Source organism: Poecilia formosa, unplaced genomic scaffold, assembly GCF_000485575.1.
Source record: "Poecilia formosa unplaced genomic scaffold, Poecilia_formosa-5.1.2 Scaffold158, whole genome shotgun sequence".
Lineage (NCBI taxonomy): Eukaryota > Metazoa > Chordata > Actinopteri > Cyprinodontiformes > Poeciliidae > Poecilia > Poecilia formosa.
Window position 1 is genome coordinate 1,152,395 of NW_006800097.1, and position 17,482 is coordinate 1,169,876.

The 17,482-nt window shown below is 37.9% G+C and overlaps 1 protein-coding gene across 1 annotated transcript in view; it reads left to right on the forward strand.

The window, feature by feature from the left end:
• The first annotated feature begins 254 nt into the window (after positions 1-254).
• Positions 255-17,482, forward strand: part of cacng7a (calcium channel, voltage-dependent, gamma subunit 7a) — a 28,809-nt gene continuing 11,581 nt past the window's right edge. Inside the window, exons 1-4 of the mRNA XM_007564354.2 lie at positions 255-579; positions 12,327-12,522; positions 14,986-15,072; positions 17,124-17,264. Coding sequence (XP_007564416.1) covers positions 12,327-12,522; positions 14,986-15,072; positions 17,124-17,264 — 424 coding nt within the window. The 5' untranslated portion in view covers positions 255-579. The remainder of the gene's footprint in view (positions 580-12,326; positions 12,523-14,985; positions 15,073-17,123; positions 17,265-17,482) is intronic.

The window sequence follows — 17,482 nt, forward strand, 5'->3', positions numbered from 1 at the left end:
AAACATTTTCCTGTTATTTTATCTGTTACCAATCACATTGGGGAGAAATGTTGGTGTGTTCATTATGAGTTAAACAACGTTAATAGCCGCTGCATGTCTGAATCCATCACGCTGTCAGAGTGCATGATGTGTCCTCAATTCCAGGCACCGCGCTCTTGTGCCACGCTGCTTTTTCAGTGCGTGAACCTCCTTCTCCCTCTAGCCTACATCACTGCAACCCCACCTCCACCACCCCATCCCTTTACTTCACACATACACACGCGAACACACACACAGAAACACACCAGTCCCACCTCCCTGTAACCAAACTAGTGAAGCCAATCCAAGCGATTCTCCGCAGTGCTGAAAGAGCAGCGAAGTAAAGGAGAAGGAAGAGGAGTGAGAGAGGAGGAGCAAAAGAGAGGAGAAAGAGGGGAGATTTGGGGAAACACGAGTCAGAGGCAGAGTGGGTGTGTGGCGAGAGCAGCAGATACTGTAGGATAAGGGAGAGATAGGAGGGGGAGAAACTGCAAATTTGGTGTTTGGCTTCTCAGCGCGCACATCATCTCAGCTGCACTGTTCAGCTCTTTGCTCTGCAGGGTGAGTATTCATTATCTTACTAGCCTCTACTTCCGCTCAGCTCTTAATTGCAGAAATATGTTTGTTTTAAAATCACACACACACTTTTTGGTTTCCAAAGCTATCCCCATCGGCAGCTCTGGCTTAAGACTTCTTCATCTTCAGGGAGAAATGATGCCCATGCATGGAACTGTGTGTCTGCATACATTTCTTGTGAAAACCTTCCTCTCACAATGCAGCGCGTTTGCATGAGAGAAGAGTGTTTCTGGGTTGAGGACAGATGTGCGCTGCCTTGCTGACGACCGGCGGTCCCTCGCCCGTTAGTGGAAGAATGTGCTGCGCTGAGATTAGTGCAGTGCATCTGGAAGCAACTCGCCTTAGCGTTATGTTGTACAGTCTCAACAGAGTCTGGAGAACAGCAGAGTAAAGCTGCTTCGCTCCCAGTGGTGCGTTGAGGAGAGAAGACAGAGGGAGGTGAGGAGAAGGAGGAGGGATGAGGTAAAGTGTTTGAGGATGGTGTGATTGTGCCACACATCTGAGAAGTAAAAAGCTGAAATCACGAGCTCAGAAAACATGAGGAATAACTCTTGGGTTCTTCTTGGGGAATCTTTTCTGTTTTCAGCTGAATCAAATTGGGTTTCTTTGTTTTATATTGGAGAAATTGGAGAGTTGAAAATGTTCACTTTTTTTTTGTAATGGCCAAGCAGTGATTAAGATGTGCACAAATAAGAGACAAACAATTAGATCTGAGATTTGAAACAAATGAGTAAATACAGCAGAGGAATCCCCTCCGAGATTTGATAAAGGTTTCTGTCTCAATGTTTTCATGTCAGGTTATTGCACGGTGCTCATGGAAAATTTTCCAAATTACCTTGGATACAATCTGGCAGTCAAATGTTTTGAGCTGCAAGCAGTGTTTCATAGCTCACAGCTATTGCAGGATGCTTCATTGTTTGTGTGTGTCCACACTGCAGGAGTTCAGTCACAGTTCAGACAGCTGGATTAGAAGTAATGTCCAGGTATCTCTTATAGAAAAGATTTTTCCATCAAGGAACCATCACTACCAACTGGAAGCGAGACACAAAACTCCACTGGAAAGAGCAGCACAGTCTAAGTTGTCTTTTTGATATTAGACAAGTTTGGTTTTTAGAGCAGTACTTATGTTTGTGAGATTATGACTTTATGAAGTGACAATTTATTTTCAAAAAATTTGCATATTTATAGTTTTTTTTAACATGTTTTATCATCACTATGAATAATGTCACAAAAAACTCCTGACAGTCAATATCACCATTCTCTACTGAGATCCTCCTCTTCCCAACAACCAGGTACATTTCAGTTTATTTGCAAGTAAAAAAGCTTTGCTGAAGGGCAGAACTGACCTACTGTTAAAGAAAAGGAGAATGTATTTAGGGGTCCAGTTAAGATCATCATCCACAAGCTGTCCAACTCTTTTTACCATCCACTAACGTGTGATTCTCCTTGCATTCTTCATTTAACACAACTTGTTTGATTGGTGCAAAATCCTATTTTTTGCTGGCTTCACTACTAGATGTCATCAAATCATACATACTTCAGAACCTTTGCCTCTTTGTTCTCTAAATTTACTAAAGTTTCTTTCTTCAGTTGAATACAGAGATTGGACACACAATATTTATCACACTAATGCACAAGAGAAAAAAAGAAAAAGTAACTCACTGACATACATGGGCTGCATAGGAGGAGCAGTATCCAGTGGGGTCAAAGCCAGAGGTTTGCTTTATGCTGGAATAAAAAATGAAGAGCAGGAAATACTTCAGTCCAGTTTTCATTGCAACCAAAATATTAAAAACATCCAAGCCAAATATTAGTTCCTCATATGTATGAAATACATGCACAGAGAGATGTTATTGTGTTTCTCCTAAGTATGAATTAGAAGCTCCTGATTTAATGATTTGATGCTGCCAGATGCCCTGGACACCGAAGGGCAGATTTAATAAACATCTGCCTGTTTCATTAAAAAGATGTTTTCAGGTCTGTTAAATGCTTGTATGAGGCGAGAGGTAACTTCACCATCAGCCGCCCTCTGAGGTGAGGGGGAATGAATCAGTCACTAACTTGAGTTGTTTAAACAGCTGACTGATGATGTGAGTCATTCACATTGGCAGGGTCAGTTTCACTACAGGAACTCAATGAGCTGTGAAGCTTTTCAGATCCAACAGAGAGACAAGAACACATCACCTCTGTTGTTGTATGACAAGCTGTTCTATACTAAGCTCAGGTGGAAAATTAGGCATCAAGAGTGTCCTAATAAATGTTTAAACAGTCACAATGGACAGCATCATCTCTCGTTAAGCTAAGAAGTATTTTAATCTTTTAAGTTGGATTCATTTTAATACCTCAAAATGCATGTTATACTTTAAATATGATTTAAATATTTTTTGTCCAACATAACCAAAGGAGTCACATTCAGACTCTGAAGCTTTTAATTGTTTAGCTGTCATATGGGTTCATGCTTGTATTTTAGTATTGTTTTTTTATGTATTTATGTAAGTTTAGAATTTAAATTCTTTAATTCTTGACAGTTTCCAGATGTCACTGCTCGTCTATTTTCTAGCCTCCACATTTTAGCACCTGCTCCATGTTTTTAATCAGCTCACCTGTTCTCACTCACTAATCACCAGCCCCATTATTTATGTGCCTTTATTATTCACTGCCAGTTTTCCTGTGCTAATTATAAAACTATGCTGCAGGGTCAGGATTGCCATGTGTCTTTGTTGTTCAACATAAGCTCTTAATTGGAGTTTTATCTGCCTCCTTCTTGTCTGTGTTTGACGTTCTGAAGCTTACATCATATCAACTGATGGGGAAATATTTAAAATGAAGCTGCGTAACAATGTTGAATAACTTACCCCATGTGTATCATTGGATACTAATAAGTCAGAGTGAAAATTGCAACATAAATATCTGCCATTTTAAAATATGGTTGTTTGCACCTATAACTGATAGGAGAATATATGTTAGGACTAGAGGGACTTTGAGCTCCAACATCTTTCCATATGAAATTGATTTGTTTTTAACAAAAGAGAGGATAACAGATGTTGGCTGAATTATAGTTATGTGACTAAAATTCTTACAAGATCAGAACAAATGAGAGCAAAAGGACCAATAAACCCTAAGCAGTCTTTGGCGTGATGCTGATTTGCATTGTCTGACTATACAATGCTTTGTGAATTCACCAAAGGCTAACACATTATGCAATGCTCAGTGGACTATACTAACATTTGTTTGTTAATCCTGATTAAATTAATTTATTTCACGGATGAAAAAGAGGGTTGGTCCATTAGTTGTATAAGCTTGCTGATCATTACTTTTTTTTTAGATTAACTGTACCTAATAATTACGAAATACTAAAATCAAATTCAGAAATGCTTTATCAAACACAGAAGGAGGTAATATTATCTATACAACCTAATTCATATCTACATATTCAATTATGTGGATGTTTAACCATTGATGCTATCAGAAAAAAATGTTTAAGAAAAATACACTTATTAGTTAGATTGTTTTTTAATGTAAGATCATCCGCAAATATAGTTTGTCTATTAAAAGCTATGTAAAGCACCTTTAGTTTTCTAAGCAGATATTTTTATAGGTTTAATCAGTATTGTGGAGATAAATGAAAGAGGATTAGAAAATCTTGAGAAAAAACAGCTGAAACAGTCACATTTTAAACAAATATTTTTAAATTTGTGTATAAAACAGTATTTTTATACATAAGAATAGTAAAGGGAGAATATTCCTTAATTTATTGTCTTAAAAAATATATATAGATATATTTTTTTATGTACTTCACATGTTCGTTACGTGGATGAAGCCTGTATCATGTATGTGTGTGACATACTGTGTGTGTTACAGGGTCTGTCCTCAGTCTTTGGGCCAGGCTGTCATTTTATTCTTCCTCCTGTGCCGACACCTTTCCTCAGCACATTTCCATGCCTTTCACAGGCCCAACCTCCTCAGTGTTTGTGTGTGCATATCCTTTATTCAGCAACATACGCTCATTATCGTTATCAGCCCAGCAGTCGTTCTATAGGACGAGTGTTTGTTTCTCAAAGGTTTCCTTGTCTTAAGTTCTGCAGTGAGAACTAAGCAGCTTCTATGTCTCTGAAAGTGTGAAAAGTGCAGAAGTAATTTGTCTTGGAGCAAATTTGAGCTATTTTTATCAGATATGTTCTTTCTGGCAGCATGATGGCAAATGTCCTTTTCATATTTGCATTTCCCCGACTCACTGATATTTTTACCATCACTTTCTTAATTCCTTCCTAATTTAATTTCTTTGTTGTTCATTTCATTTCTCCTTCTTAATTGGTCTGCATAATTCCTCTGACTGGTCTTTCAGTCTTTTTTTTTTAATCCTTCGTTTTTACACAATTAGTTTTGAGTTCAAAGTTACCCTATTCCATTCCTCTTTTCTCTATCATTTTATTTCCTTTTCTTGCCATCATTCCTGTCCTCTGTGACTCCTTTTGCCCTCTTCATATTATTTCCCATTCTCTAATCTTTAAATATCACCTCGTCTCCTGCCAATTGGCACAAGCTACTCTGAGCTGATAGAGGGACATATTGCCTCCTCCACGGAAAAACACCCCCGCCCACCTCACCCCAAATCCAAACAAAACAAACCCAGGAACGCCATCTGTGGATCCCCGCCTGGAACCATGGGACGTGTAGTTGCGTAGTGCTCAGCAGTTGCTTTACCCTGTGCATCGTTGACCCAAAGTTGATGCCAAGTCTTTTATCTCTGTCTTTTTTTGCTTTGTTTTTGTTTTTATTTTTATTTTTTTTTGTCATAGATGCCAAAATGGGAGTCTCTCTGGGTTTCTGACAACTTTATGTTGTGACAGGGTTTTTCTTTCAGAAAGGATTTCCCTTTATAGCATATGAATATCCCTTTCTTGCAAACTTTGTTCTGGATGGTAAAAAAGCTTCACATTCATCATGTTAAATTCCAGCCCAACAAAGAAACATCATGTTGTAGCTACTGGTCCATGTTCTACTGGAAGGTAAAATTCCACCCCTTGATACTTTAGTCGCCTGTAACAGGTTTTTTTTTTTTTTTTTTTTTCAGTGTTGTCAGTATTGACCTGTTTTTAGGTCCACACATTTTCCAATCAACCTTTCCAAAGAAATGCTTGTCTAAAGCATGGTGCTATCACTGCCATCTTTTTACATGTGTATGGTACTGTATGTCCAAGGTGTGTAATGTTAGTTTCCTTCCACATGTAGCTATTTATTAATTAAATTTTTTTTGGGGGTTGTTATCTCTCTGTATGTCCTTCTTTGTTTTTTCTTGCGTCCTATATTGGCATTTCAGGCATACCATTTGGCAGGTTGCCTACATGTGTCACAGTGGAATATTGATTATCTGACTGACTTTATTAAGTCAAGACTGGATTCAACATAAAAGCAGAAAGCCACATTGCCGTTGTAGTAGTATGTTTGTAGGACGTTTAGCCGTTTTATTTGTATGTTTGGTTGTGTGTGCATTCGTGTGTGGGGGGAATTATGTCTGCTTGTGCTGAGTTTGTTTTGAGGTACACAAGTGGTAAACCAGTGAGAACAGTATAAAGCATGCAACTCATAGCACCAAGGAGCAGCAAAGAAGTGGACATGACTTTGGAAAGTGACAGCCACAGAGCAGCTATATGTTCCACATAGAGGTAGGTGGTCATTGAAGCTCAAGTCCCCTGATCCATCTCTCAGGCCAACCCCAGTCCCCATGGCAGCCAAGTTCCTGCACAAATCCCCATCAGCAAGACAGCACATTATTAAGCAGGTGAGAGCCCCCAACATGCTTCTGCTCAGAAGAATGAAGAGAGGAAGGGCACTTTACCAACCTGCCAGGTGAGTTACCCCCAGGGAGGTTAAAGAAGAAAAGATGCCCACCACAACTCAGCTTAGCTCCTGCAGCCCACAGCATGTCTGACCCATCCCTGGGAGCCATAGACCATCCCATGCCACACCAAAGGAGGTGGCTCCCCCTGTAGGCCTAATGGGCCTCTGCATGCCCTGCCTGCACAATGTGTGGCTAAGGACCCCCCACTGCTCTCTTAAGGCGCCTGTGGCGGCTCCCCAGAGGGAGAACCAGGCCACTTTGAAGGCTTACAGAAAATATTTTTTGTACTGAGATTAAAATAGAAAACGGTGGAATTCCATTACTAAACAGGGAGTTTCTGAATAAAGCTGGTTGTAGTAGAATTTTTTCTATATTATGGGGACTGAATTTATATGAGTTCCACACATTTCACAGTTTTATCTGTAAATAATTTTGAAAATCATATCCCTTTCACTTTACAGCTACACTATTTTGTGTTTGTATATCAAAAACAAATCCTAACAAACATTTGTGGTTGTAAATACATTTTTAAAGCCTTTTCAAATGATACATTTATGTTTCAGAATTTGTTCTTTGAACTGTGCATAAAAATAAACTGGGTTTATTCTTTGTAAATCAATGGAGATGCTTTTTTTTTTTTTTTTTTGCAAAGGACTGTACATACTGATAAAATGCTGTATAAATGAAGTCCATAATATAAAATTAATTTAATGTATCTTTCTTCATAAATTTGAATTCACTATTTGGTTATTAACCACTTACATTTTCAAGCTGTCATTTATATCTTTTTTTAATAAAAAGATATATGCAAAGCCATCCCTGCGGATTTTACATCATAAAGGATGTAAAAATTTTAGTTAATTTATTTGGAGAAATAAAAATATGAGAGAGAAACAATCCTAGTGAACGTTAGATTTAGGGTACGTTCACACTGCAGCCTGAAGTGGCCCAATTCCGATTTTTTGGCAATTCCGATTTTTTTGCCGGGGCCGTTCACACTGCCAGTAAATGCGACCTGCATGAGTTCTGCAGTGTGAACGGGCAAGCGACCTGAAAGTGTCCCGCATGCGCAGTAGAGGGCGCAATAGCGTCAGCGTTCTCAGTGTTCTGCCAACCGTCATAAAAAGAAGAAGTGCTCAGTGTTTGCGGAAGTAAACATGGAGGCTAACGGTGGAGCTTAGCTTACATATTTGAAGTTTGTGTCCGGCCGGAGCAGCATGTTAACAACTTAATCCTCATTATAGTCCGTCATGGTTCTTTTCTTCTTGCTTGCGTGTATCAGGACACCGAATAGTGAGATTTGTTGAGAATCAGTGACGTTCAGTTCGGATGAATGTGGCCTGAACGTTGGGTCGCATTTGAATCAGATACGTATGGGATATGGGTTTCATTCAAAAAAGAATCTGACCTGTGCTGTTCACACTGCCATGAAAAGATCGGATACAGGTCGCATTACGTCCAAAAAAAATCAGAATTGGGTCACTTCAAGATGCAGTGTGAAAGCACCCATAGGGACCAAGTTTCAGTTAAACGTTTATGTTCCCCACTTTTCTTTGTTTTCCATTTGACTTTTAATATTCTAGTTTCTTTCACCATATTTACTTTACAAAGAATAACACAAGTTGGTCTGTGGTGCTCAGTTCAAAGGACAAATTCTCACACATAAGTGTGTCATTTGAAAAGGCTTTAAGGAAATGCTGGGCAAAATATCTGAAATCAGCTGCATGACCTACTTCACAGTGATTTTAGGAAAGTCAAGAGCTTATTGCAGTTAACTGAATGCTAATGAAGCAGTCAGATGCACGTTCTTTCAAAACAAAGTGCATTTTTATCCATGGTAATTCATGGATATTCAGAATACATGTATAAAATAAAAGCAGTCACATCAGGGCTAATGAGTTATTATGGTTTTTTTTTTACTTCTGACAGAACTAGATTTAATAAGAGAGACTGCACAGCTGCATATATTTACTTCAAGGCAGAAGCCTCCTCAAACCTGTTCTGTTGTTTTTATATTCTTACTGTGCACAATTTTATCCCTACTCCCCATGTTATTCATCTTATTGTGATTTATCAAATCCAAACAGATCTTAATCTTGTCCTTCCATCCAGTTTCTAATTTCATCTCAGCCTTCCTTCTCTCTAGCATCACGTCACTTTTTCCAAGGTATCTCTCATCATTACGTCATGTCTGACTAATTGTCTCTCCATTCGCTGAGTTAATAAGCAGCTGGGACATCTTGGAAATTGTTGCCATATTCTTAAGGCTTATGCCACAAAAAGAAGCTCAATCCAACCCAAATGTTGTCTGCTATCTCAGCAAACACAGGCCGGCTGTAGCTGGTGTGGGAACCTGTGTTAATCACATTTAAAGGCAAAAATTTCCTAGCAAAACGGCTAGGATTCACTGCCCTTTGGGAAACACGCATTACTAGCCCATAAAGTTAAAAATATGGGAACATTTTGTGTGTAATAAGGGGGTGTAAAAGCTGAAATCAGGTATGCAATGATTAAAGGACAGGGTAGGCTGAGCCTCCCTGGAATGACTTTAAATCAGATTATTGTGTCCTTTGGAGTGACAGGACCCTGGTGGCGAGTGTGTGGATAATTAAATAAAACTCCAATCAACAGGCCTGTAAAGGCACTTCCCATCAAGATTCTGTCTCTTTTTACCTTTTTACGTCCAGGATAACACTTCTGTTCATTACTTAAGTAGATTTTCACTGAGTTACCACCCGACCAGAGGAACCAACACCCTCACAGATTTACATATTCATCACTGTGTGCATAAATACAGACAAACTATATGACCCATAAAGCATACAAAACAGAGAAAGAGGAGATATTTTGAGCTACACTTAACTGCAGCAGTGGACTGAAAGCTGCTCCACAGTGCTGACTCCACACACCTGTCTGTTCAAATTAGATAAAAAAAAAAAAAGTGCAGTGAGACATTAAATGTTCATGTCATACCTGTAGTTCCACACCTTTAGCAAAAAAATATTTTATTTAATCAACTATATGTTGTTTAGCTTTAGAACACAATGATAAAATTGATTGTGACTAGTTAAGAATGTTATTGAGAACCAATTGTAAATGATAAATCTCTTAATATTGACATTTATTTAATAGAAGAAAAGAAAAGATATTTTTTCTGTGAATAAGGAAAATTCACTGCTATATTTACTGGGGGAAAATCAATAAAAAATTCCAAATGCACTCATAATGCAACATTTAGTAGCAGGGAAATTGAGCTATATTTGAACTATTTATGAGAAAAACACAACGTTTGTGTTAAGCAGGAAAACTGTGAGCCAGATGAGTCACAGATTTATTTTTTTTAAATTATCCTCCTCATTAATATATGCTGTAACTTTTAGTTTACTGTATATTGGAATACAAGAGAAAATGACGTGAGACAGTAACCTGACTCCTGCAGACTGTCAGCTGTGTCTCTTTACTTGTAAAGGACTGAACGATCTGAATGTTTTGACGCAGCAGTGCAGAGCGCCCGGCTGCAGCTTGCATTGAGAGTGACATTCTCAACACTAAGACTGATGCTTATGTCCATGAGACAAGCACAAGTCACCTTTTGTTTTACTCAGACGACGTTACTTTGAATGGCGGTGATGTCTTCTTTGAAGTACAGGCAGCAGAAATACAGAAGGTGTCTGAATTTAATTTTGCATTTAGATTGGAGAGAATATATTGAAGAACTGTTGTTTACCTGGAATACCTGGAGAGTCACAGTTGTCTGTACCAATCTGTAGTAGTACAGCAGCAGTAAATAACTCCAGTCCTTCAGCGGCTGTGACCTGTGGTTTTTAGATTCCTGGTCCAACAGATCTGAGTCAAATGGACAAATTAGTCAAGTTCCTCAAGGTCCTGCTAATGACCTGATTATTTGACTTGGGTTTGTTGAAACTGGAGGACACTGTCCCTCAAGACTGAAGATGAATACCCCTGATGTGCACAATAGAATGTCTTAGCATGATAACATGCTAGTCAGCATAATGTTATGCAAACGTAGCGTCAAACTTGAGTGACAGTGCACACTTCATTCTTCTTCTGCCTGACAGGAGCTTCCTTTGTGCATCTCATCTGTCCCGTTGTTGTCTTGTCTGCTGAGCTCGTTTTCTGCTAGACTGCCCTCTTATCAGCTTCCAGCTCTGAAAGCTGATATTTTGAAGGTTGAAGAGCATCCTTCAACGCTTGTTTCAGCTGCTAATAGTAGTTTTAAAGCAAATATGTTTATGTTTCAAGCTAGAAAAAGCAGAAAACAACAAATAAAGCAAACAAACACGTCTTTATATATTGCTTAAACATAATATAGCGGTATAGGCGGTAATATGCTTTTAGGCTGCATTGTTGAAATTTTATCAGTTAACCTATAATTACCAACATTATGCAAGATTATCCTGCCACAAATTAAGTTTAAAAGGTGTAGATAGCATTAAAAACTCATTTTATCTCTTTAAATAATAGGCCTTTGACATGGGGCTGAATAGGAACACTTATTATTTCAAAACAGATTTTGGCTGCATGACTTTTATCCTTTGCTAAGTTACATCAAGTAAACCACAAGACTTTTGGGGCAATGTATATTGGGCAGATGAGAGGAAAATAGAGATTTTTGGCCATAATACATATATTCATGTTCGGAGAAAAACAAGAACATAAATCAGCATAAAATTATGAAGCATGGTAGTGAAAGGAAGAGTGTGTTATAGAAACATGATCTTGGGACCTGCTCTCACTGAGTCATCCTTGAACTCCTCTGTATACCCAATGAGTCCCAAATTAAAGCACATCTTGATATAAAACATCTAAACTGTCAGCAATAACTTCAAATCACAAGATTAGGCTGTTGGGAATATTCTAAACCTAATGCCACACACTCAATACTTAAATGATGTGAAATTCTGAAGGCAGAGACTGACAAAGAAACAGCAAAGGAATTCATCACACACTTTTTTTTTTTTTGCCACAGGGAAAGGGTTAATTGCTTAGTGACCAGGAGTATAAATACATCTAATTTAAAGGCTGCTTCTCATGCATTTTTATAAGTGCACATTAAGCCTGTAGCATGTTCCTTTAAACCGTATCAACGGAATTCAATTTCCAGTTTTTAATAATTTATGCTCCTGCAGGTGATGAGAGCTGCAGGTGGCATAGTATTTAACATGGTTTTAATAAGAATAAGAACAAGCTGCCTGCTGGCTTAAAGGCTGCTTTATTTTCACATAGTGCATCACGAACAAATGTAAAACAATAATTTCTAAAAACGAAGGTTTGGGAGAACAGTTGCTTCCGTCGGAGTAGATGGGTGTTCTGGGTCAGTGTTTTGTTTTTGGATCATTGAAGGCATCACATCTGTTACATCAGGAGAGTTCACTGTATGATGAATGAGACCTCCATTTTGACTGGATGGATGAGTGTTTGTGTGTGTATGAGAAGAGGATATGTCTCACAGTGTCAACAGCTACGGTGAAGCATGACAGAGGCAACTTTTCTGCCACCTAGTGAGCGACAAGCTACACTGCATGCTACCTGGAAACCTCATAAACAGGCCTCATTTGGTGCTGCAGAGGAGGAATTTCATTTTTCCCAACATATTAAGCGGAACATATACCAAAAATTAAAAGCATTATCTGCTTTTAAAGAAGGTAGAATGTTGAATGTGGTGCAGTATTAAGTTGCAGTCTTTCTATTGTTTAAACTTTTTAACATGATTCAAGTCACCTTGCAGATATCTATGAATTATTCAAGCTGCCACAAAAAACACACATCTTCTCACTATTCAAATTTGATCTTTGTTTTTTGTTACACCTCCAACAATAACCAAGAATTCCCACTAACTATCACCAATTCTGTCCTCTTTGCTCCTCAGATGAGTTCGTTCAGCACGAGAGCGCTCACTCTGCTCTCGTCGGTGTTTGGAGCTTGTGGGTTGCTGCTGGTGGGCGTTGCTGTATCAACGGACTACTGGCTACTGATGGAGGAGGGAATCGTTCTGCAGCAGAACCAAACCATGGAGGTCAAGATGGCGCTCCACTCCGGGCTCTGGAGAGTCTGTTTTGTTGCAGGTCTGCAACCAGAATCAGTAAACGTTAGATGAATATGTGGTCAAAAGACTGGAAGGGATTTGTATTCTTAGAAGAAGAATGTTTTCTTCTCAAAAAGCAGAGACAAAGAAACATATGAAATATTTAGTCCAATTTTACCCAAAACTACAATCCTTTATTTTTGCGGGACGGAGAAAAGGCAGATCAGTGAGTTCTTTTTTAATTTTTTAAACATCTTAATTAGAGTTTCTTCATAATTTTTCTGAGATTACTATTATGTTTTTATTGGCTTACTTTTAAATGGTTCACTGCAGATAAAATGATTAGTCTAAAAGTAGCGATTGCAGCATGCTGTCCTGCATGTTTTGGAGGTGTATTTGCACCAATGCCTCTAATTTAAGTGCATTAATTACCTTCACAGCAGGTCATTAAATTCTCCTCAACCCTGTTAATGAGCCATCATTTTAAATCAAGTTTGATTTGAAACATGCAGAGCTGCGTGCTATGAGGATCATGATTAGGAGGAACTGGTTCAAGGACTTTACAGCTTTTTCTGAGGAGTGGCAAACGCATGGGGTCGTCTGTGTACTGCACTGTCGTCTTAAAGCACTTTACTGAACAAACAAGTTTGATCCAAAACCACTGCATTAAAAACATCCAAATCAGTCCAACTTCAGCTATTTTTAAGAATCATCCAAGGTTTTGTCAGGATCTATTTGAGTAATTTCCATCATACTGTATGATTGAAGATTCCAGACAGTATGACTTGCTGCAGGAGAACAGTGCCAGACAAATCTGGCAGACATTGGTCCAACAATGACCAGACACCAAGCAAAAGGGGTTTACGTGCATCCATTTAGTGTTGGACTGAAAAGCAAAGGGAGACGGTGGCTGAAACACTTACATTAGGGCATAATAGAGAAAAATAATCAGACTATAGCCTCTGCTATAGTCATACTGCATGGTTTTCCCAGAAAATATGTGACACTGCTTAAAATTTGCCCCAGGGTTTTTTTTTTTTTGGTTGATAGAGAACTAAAGAAGCAGTTGGTGCATCTGTCACATCAGAAATTTCCTTTCACGACAAGATTTTGGCCCAGACAGAAAATAATTACACAATGTGAACCAGAGGCTAAGGAAGCCCAGGAAGCACATGGCAACAGCGAACAGCTAATTACATCGCTTCATGAAGGAAAATCTGGTCCACATTCCAGAACAAAACTGGGTCAAAATCTATGGATAGAAATCATGAGATGGTAGTCAATCCCCTTATTACCATTAAATGTGGTATTAACAGAACAATGGAGAAGTTAGGGCCCAGTATTGTGGCTGGTTTTATCCTTTTTTGTCAAGTTGCAAAGTTTGGAACTAGAAAACAACATAATTCAAAATGTGTTGTGAGATTGTACTCCGGAGTAGAACTAACATATTTTATAAGGTTATAAATCAGCACATTTCTAAGTTTTTGTTTTTATGACTGCATGCAGAAAATGCTGCAGTTTAACTCTAACTTCTCAAACTATTTTAATTAATGACACCTAGATGTGGGTAAGAAGTCTGAAGGCAATGTCATGTTTGGATCTTCTAATTTTAACAACTTACAGTGCAAGGAGAGATTATTTAGACAACATTTACAATCCTGAGATTTAACCTAAAAGTACATTAATAACTTGATAACATGTAACTAGATCAGTATGAACCAAGAGTCAGTGAAGAGTTTACTCTTTTTTTTTTTAGATGTGTTGTCACTAGACACAAGTGTTTTCATCGACACACACACACACACACACACACACACGCACACACACACACACACACACACACACACACACACACACACACACACACACACAAAAGCCAGGCGGTCACAAATGACTGTCCTTTTTCTGCAGTAGCTGTCGTTGTGTTTTTGGTCATGATGGTGTCGCTCTGGGGAGGAAGCCATGTTTCTGATGCTTGGTACAAAAGGTCAGAGGATGAAAATGCTGATGGCATTTTGAAGCGCCAGTCATGTGTTGGTGCGTGGGTGAGAGAGGGAGGAGCCGTATCACATTTGTCTTAACATGCACGCATCACTTATTTGGCATATTTTTGCACAGACACGTTTTTGTGTATGTGTGTGTTTTTCTCGCAGTGTGACCACAGTTTGAGGTTAATTGTTGTTCAGCTCTCCTCTCTCTCTCTGCTCAGGTCTTGTTTTTCTCAGAAACCTTCTGACCTCCATCTGTCTGTGTCTGTAATTCTATTCTCTGCAGCTCTGTGTCAGTTTATTTACGTTGTTTTTAAATTCATCTGTTCGATGGTATGTTTTCAAAATCACTGTTTTGTCTGGCTCCTCTGCTGCTCGATCTGGACCTCCCTGTCTGACCTTTGACTGTGTTTTTCAGCTGTGGTTTCTGTTTTGTTTGTTTTGGACTAGTATTTTTTTTTTTTCATTTCCATATGCAAATATTATATCCCACCCTTCATTTCTTCCTTTCTTAGGACCTGAGAAGGGCAGATGTGTTGCATCGGAGTATTTCACTGAACCAGAGATAGAGATCACAACAGAAAACACAGCCAACATACTAAGTAAGTAAACATATATACACTGGATCAGCTCTGTTTGGTGCACAAATCTGTATAAGATGGGGAATGTGATGCTTTGATTAAATAAAAAAAAAATCTAACACACTCATTAAAATGTTTGCTTATTATTTCCAGATTTCTGTGTCAAGAAGGAAACTACGTGACTGTTTTCCGATGTCTGTGAAATCCTATAGTAAAATGTTTCAGTACATACTATTTGTTGGTTATTTTCAGGTAATTTTCCAGATGTAATTTCTTGTTTACTAGAAAAGCAGGGCTGTTTGCTCATTTTCTGACTAATTTAAAATCCCAATCAAAATGTATGACAAGTGAATGCACCATACCTTCCACTCTTTGATGTGGAAGCTATTAAACTAATAGTCAGCCTCTGTTTTACTAAGTCTGATATCTTGGGGGGAACATGCTCCACAAGCAAATAATGAACAATTGCTCACAGTAGGAAGGTTTAATTTCATGCTGCTTTTAATTAAACCCTCAAGCACAGAATTTTTTCCCCCTTTTAATGTTAATAATGAAGTATCTTACACTGACATGGAATAACTTAATATGTTTAGTGTGTCATCACAGTACAGTCTCTTATTCTAATTTTTATTTCTATTTCTATTTTTTACCTTTCTGCTTCAGTTCACCTTGAACTTGTTTCTGGTACACCGATATTTCCCCACACAATTGATTGTACTATCTGTATTTACAAAAAAAAAAAAAAACAAAACAAACAAAAAAAACAAATCACAATACAAAGATTTTTTTTTTTACTTGTTTAGCATATACTTTTAATGAAGTTGTTTTGTAAAGTTACTGATATTTGAGTAGCAATCTAGATCATGAATAAACTCTTGAACAAAACAAATCAAATTCTGATATTACTCCATTGTACATGCAACTTGTAAGTTATTTAACACATAAAAATTCAGGGTAATTCTCAGGGATAAATTAAATATTATCAAAGATTTTAAAAGACAGGGTTTCTACTGCTGCAAATAAAAAGCCTGCGGAGGACTTTATCTATTTTTAACAAACTATGTGTATCCTAAAACATTGCGAAAGAGAGATAAGTGAATTCTGAGAGCTTCACAGCGCCCCCAGTGGACTTTCTTTATCCCTAAGCTACTTCAATAATTTAAAATATTGACACTAAAAACCAACCAGAAACATGTTTTACTCTCTGCAGTTTATTCTTCCACTGAGATGTAAATCACACCTTGTTGGAGGAACCTTAGGGAAAATCTGTGGCCTGGTAAAGGGTGGATAAATATTCTTAGGTAGATGCACAAGTCATAACACCGCACCACGTCTGTGGATGAAACTGAATAAATCATAACCTTACTCAACTTAGCCCTGAATGAGCTCTGGCAGATCAGCCTACAGGGAATAAACAGTCATTCAAATAAAACACATTCTGCTCATTCTTTATTATTCTACACAGTATTTAAATTTTTTGTGTAATTGTTCTTGTTCAAAGCAATATAAACATTTCTTGGCATTGCAGAATGAATAAGATCTAATAAGAATGTGTTAGTTTCAGTCAATGTGTGTATTCACACATTGGCTGTATTCAGTGTATGCTTTGGAAATGAAAGCCTCAAATTCAACTAAGCCACTCAAAAATAAGTGTGATGTGAATATATTTTTGAAAAATAAGCATCGTATCAGAGGCTTAGGTTATCTGAAGAAAATATTAGGTTAAAAACAAATGTTGTAATATATTGGACAAGCAAACATGAGCAGAACTAAAACTTTCTTGTTTTAAACCTTTAACAATTTGAGAAAGGCCAGATGATAATGTCATCTTCTTAGCTGCTAATTTAAAATCATTATTAACTATGAAACAAGTCATGAAAGACAACAAATGTGCTGTCATGGTGATGGAATTTCACAAAGCCTGTAGATATTACTTACTTACTAACCTAAAACAAGAACATTTGAGTATAATTTAAAGTCCAACAGTGAGAAAAAAGAAAGGCTGTCTTTTTTAATCATCCATGTTCATTTCATTAACATTTCTTCTTTTGTCTTCTTTTGCTGTTTTTCAGAAATGGTCCGGACAGCCACACCGTTTCCCATGGTCTCCCTGCTCTTCGTCTTCACCGCCTTTGTCATCAGCAATATTGGTCACATCCGACCACAGCGCACCATTCTGGCCTTCGTTTCTGGGATATTCTTTATACTATCAGGTAATGCTTACACGAGAAACGCAGACAGAGCAAACACCTCACAGTCCAAACATTTGTGGCAGATATTTTGTGAACTTCTGGGGAAAACAAATACGGCTTTAGAGACCTAAACCTCCCAGAACTGTGATTTTGGAATGTTGTTGCTTATTATTATCATTATTTTGAGGCATAATAAGCAGTGGTGGAGAAAGTACTCAAAAAATGTACTTAAGTAAAAG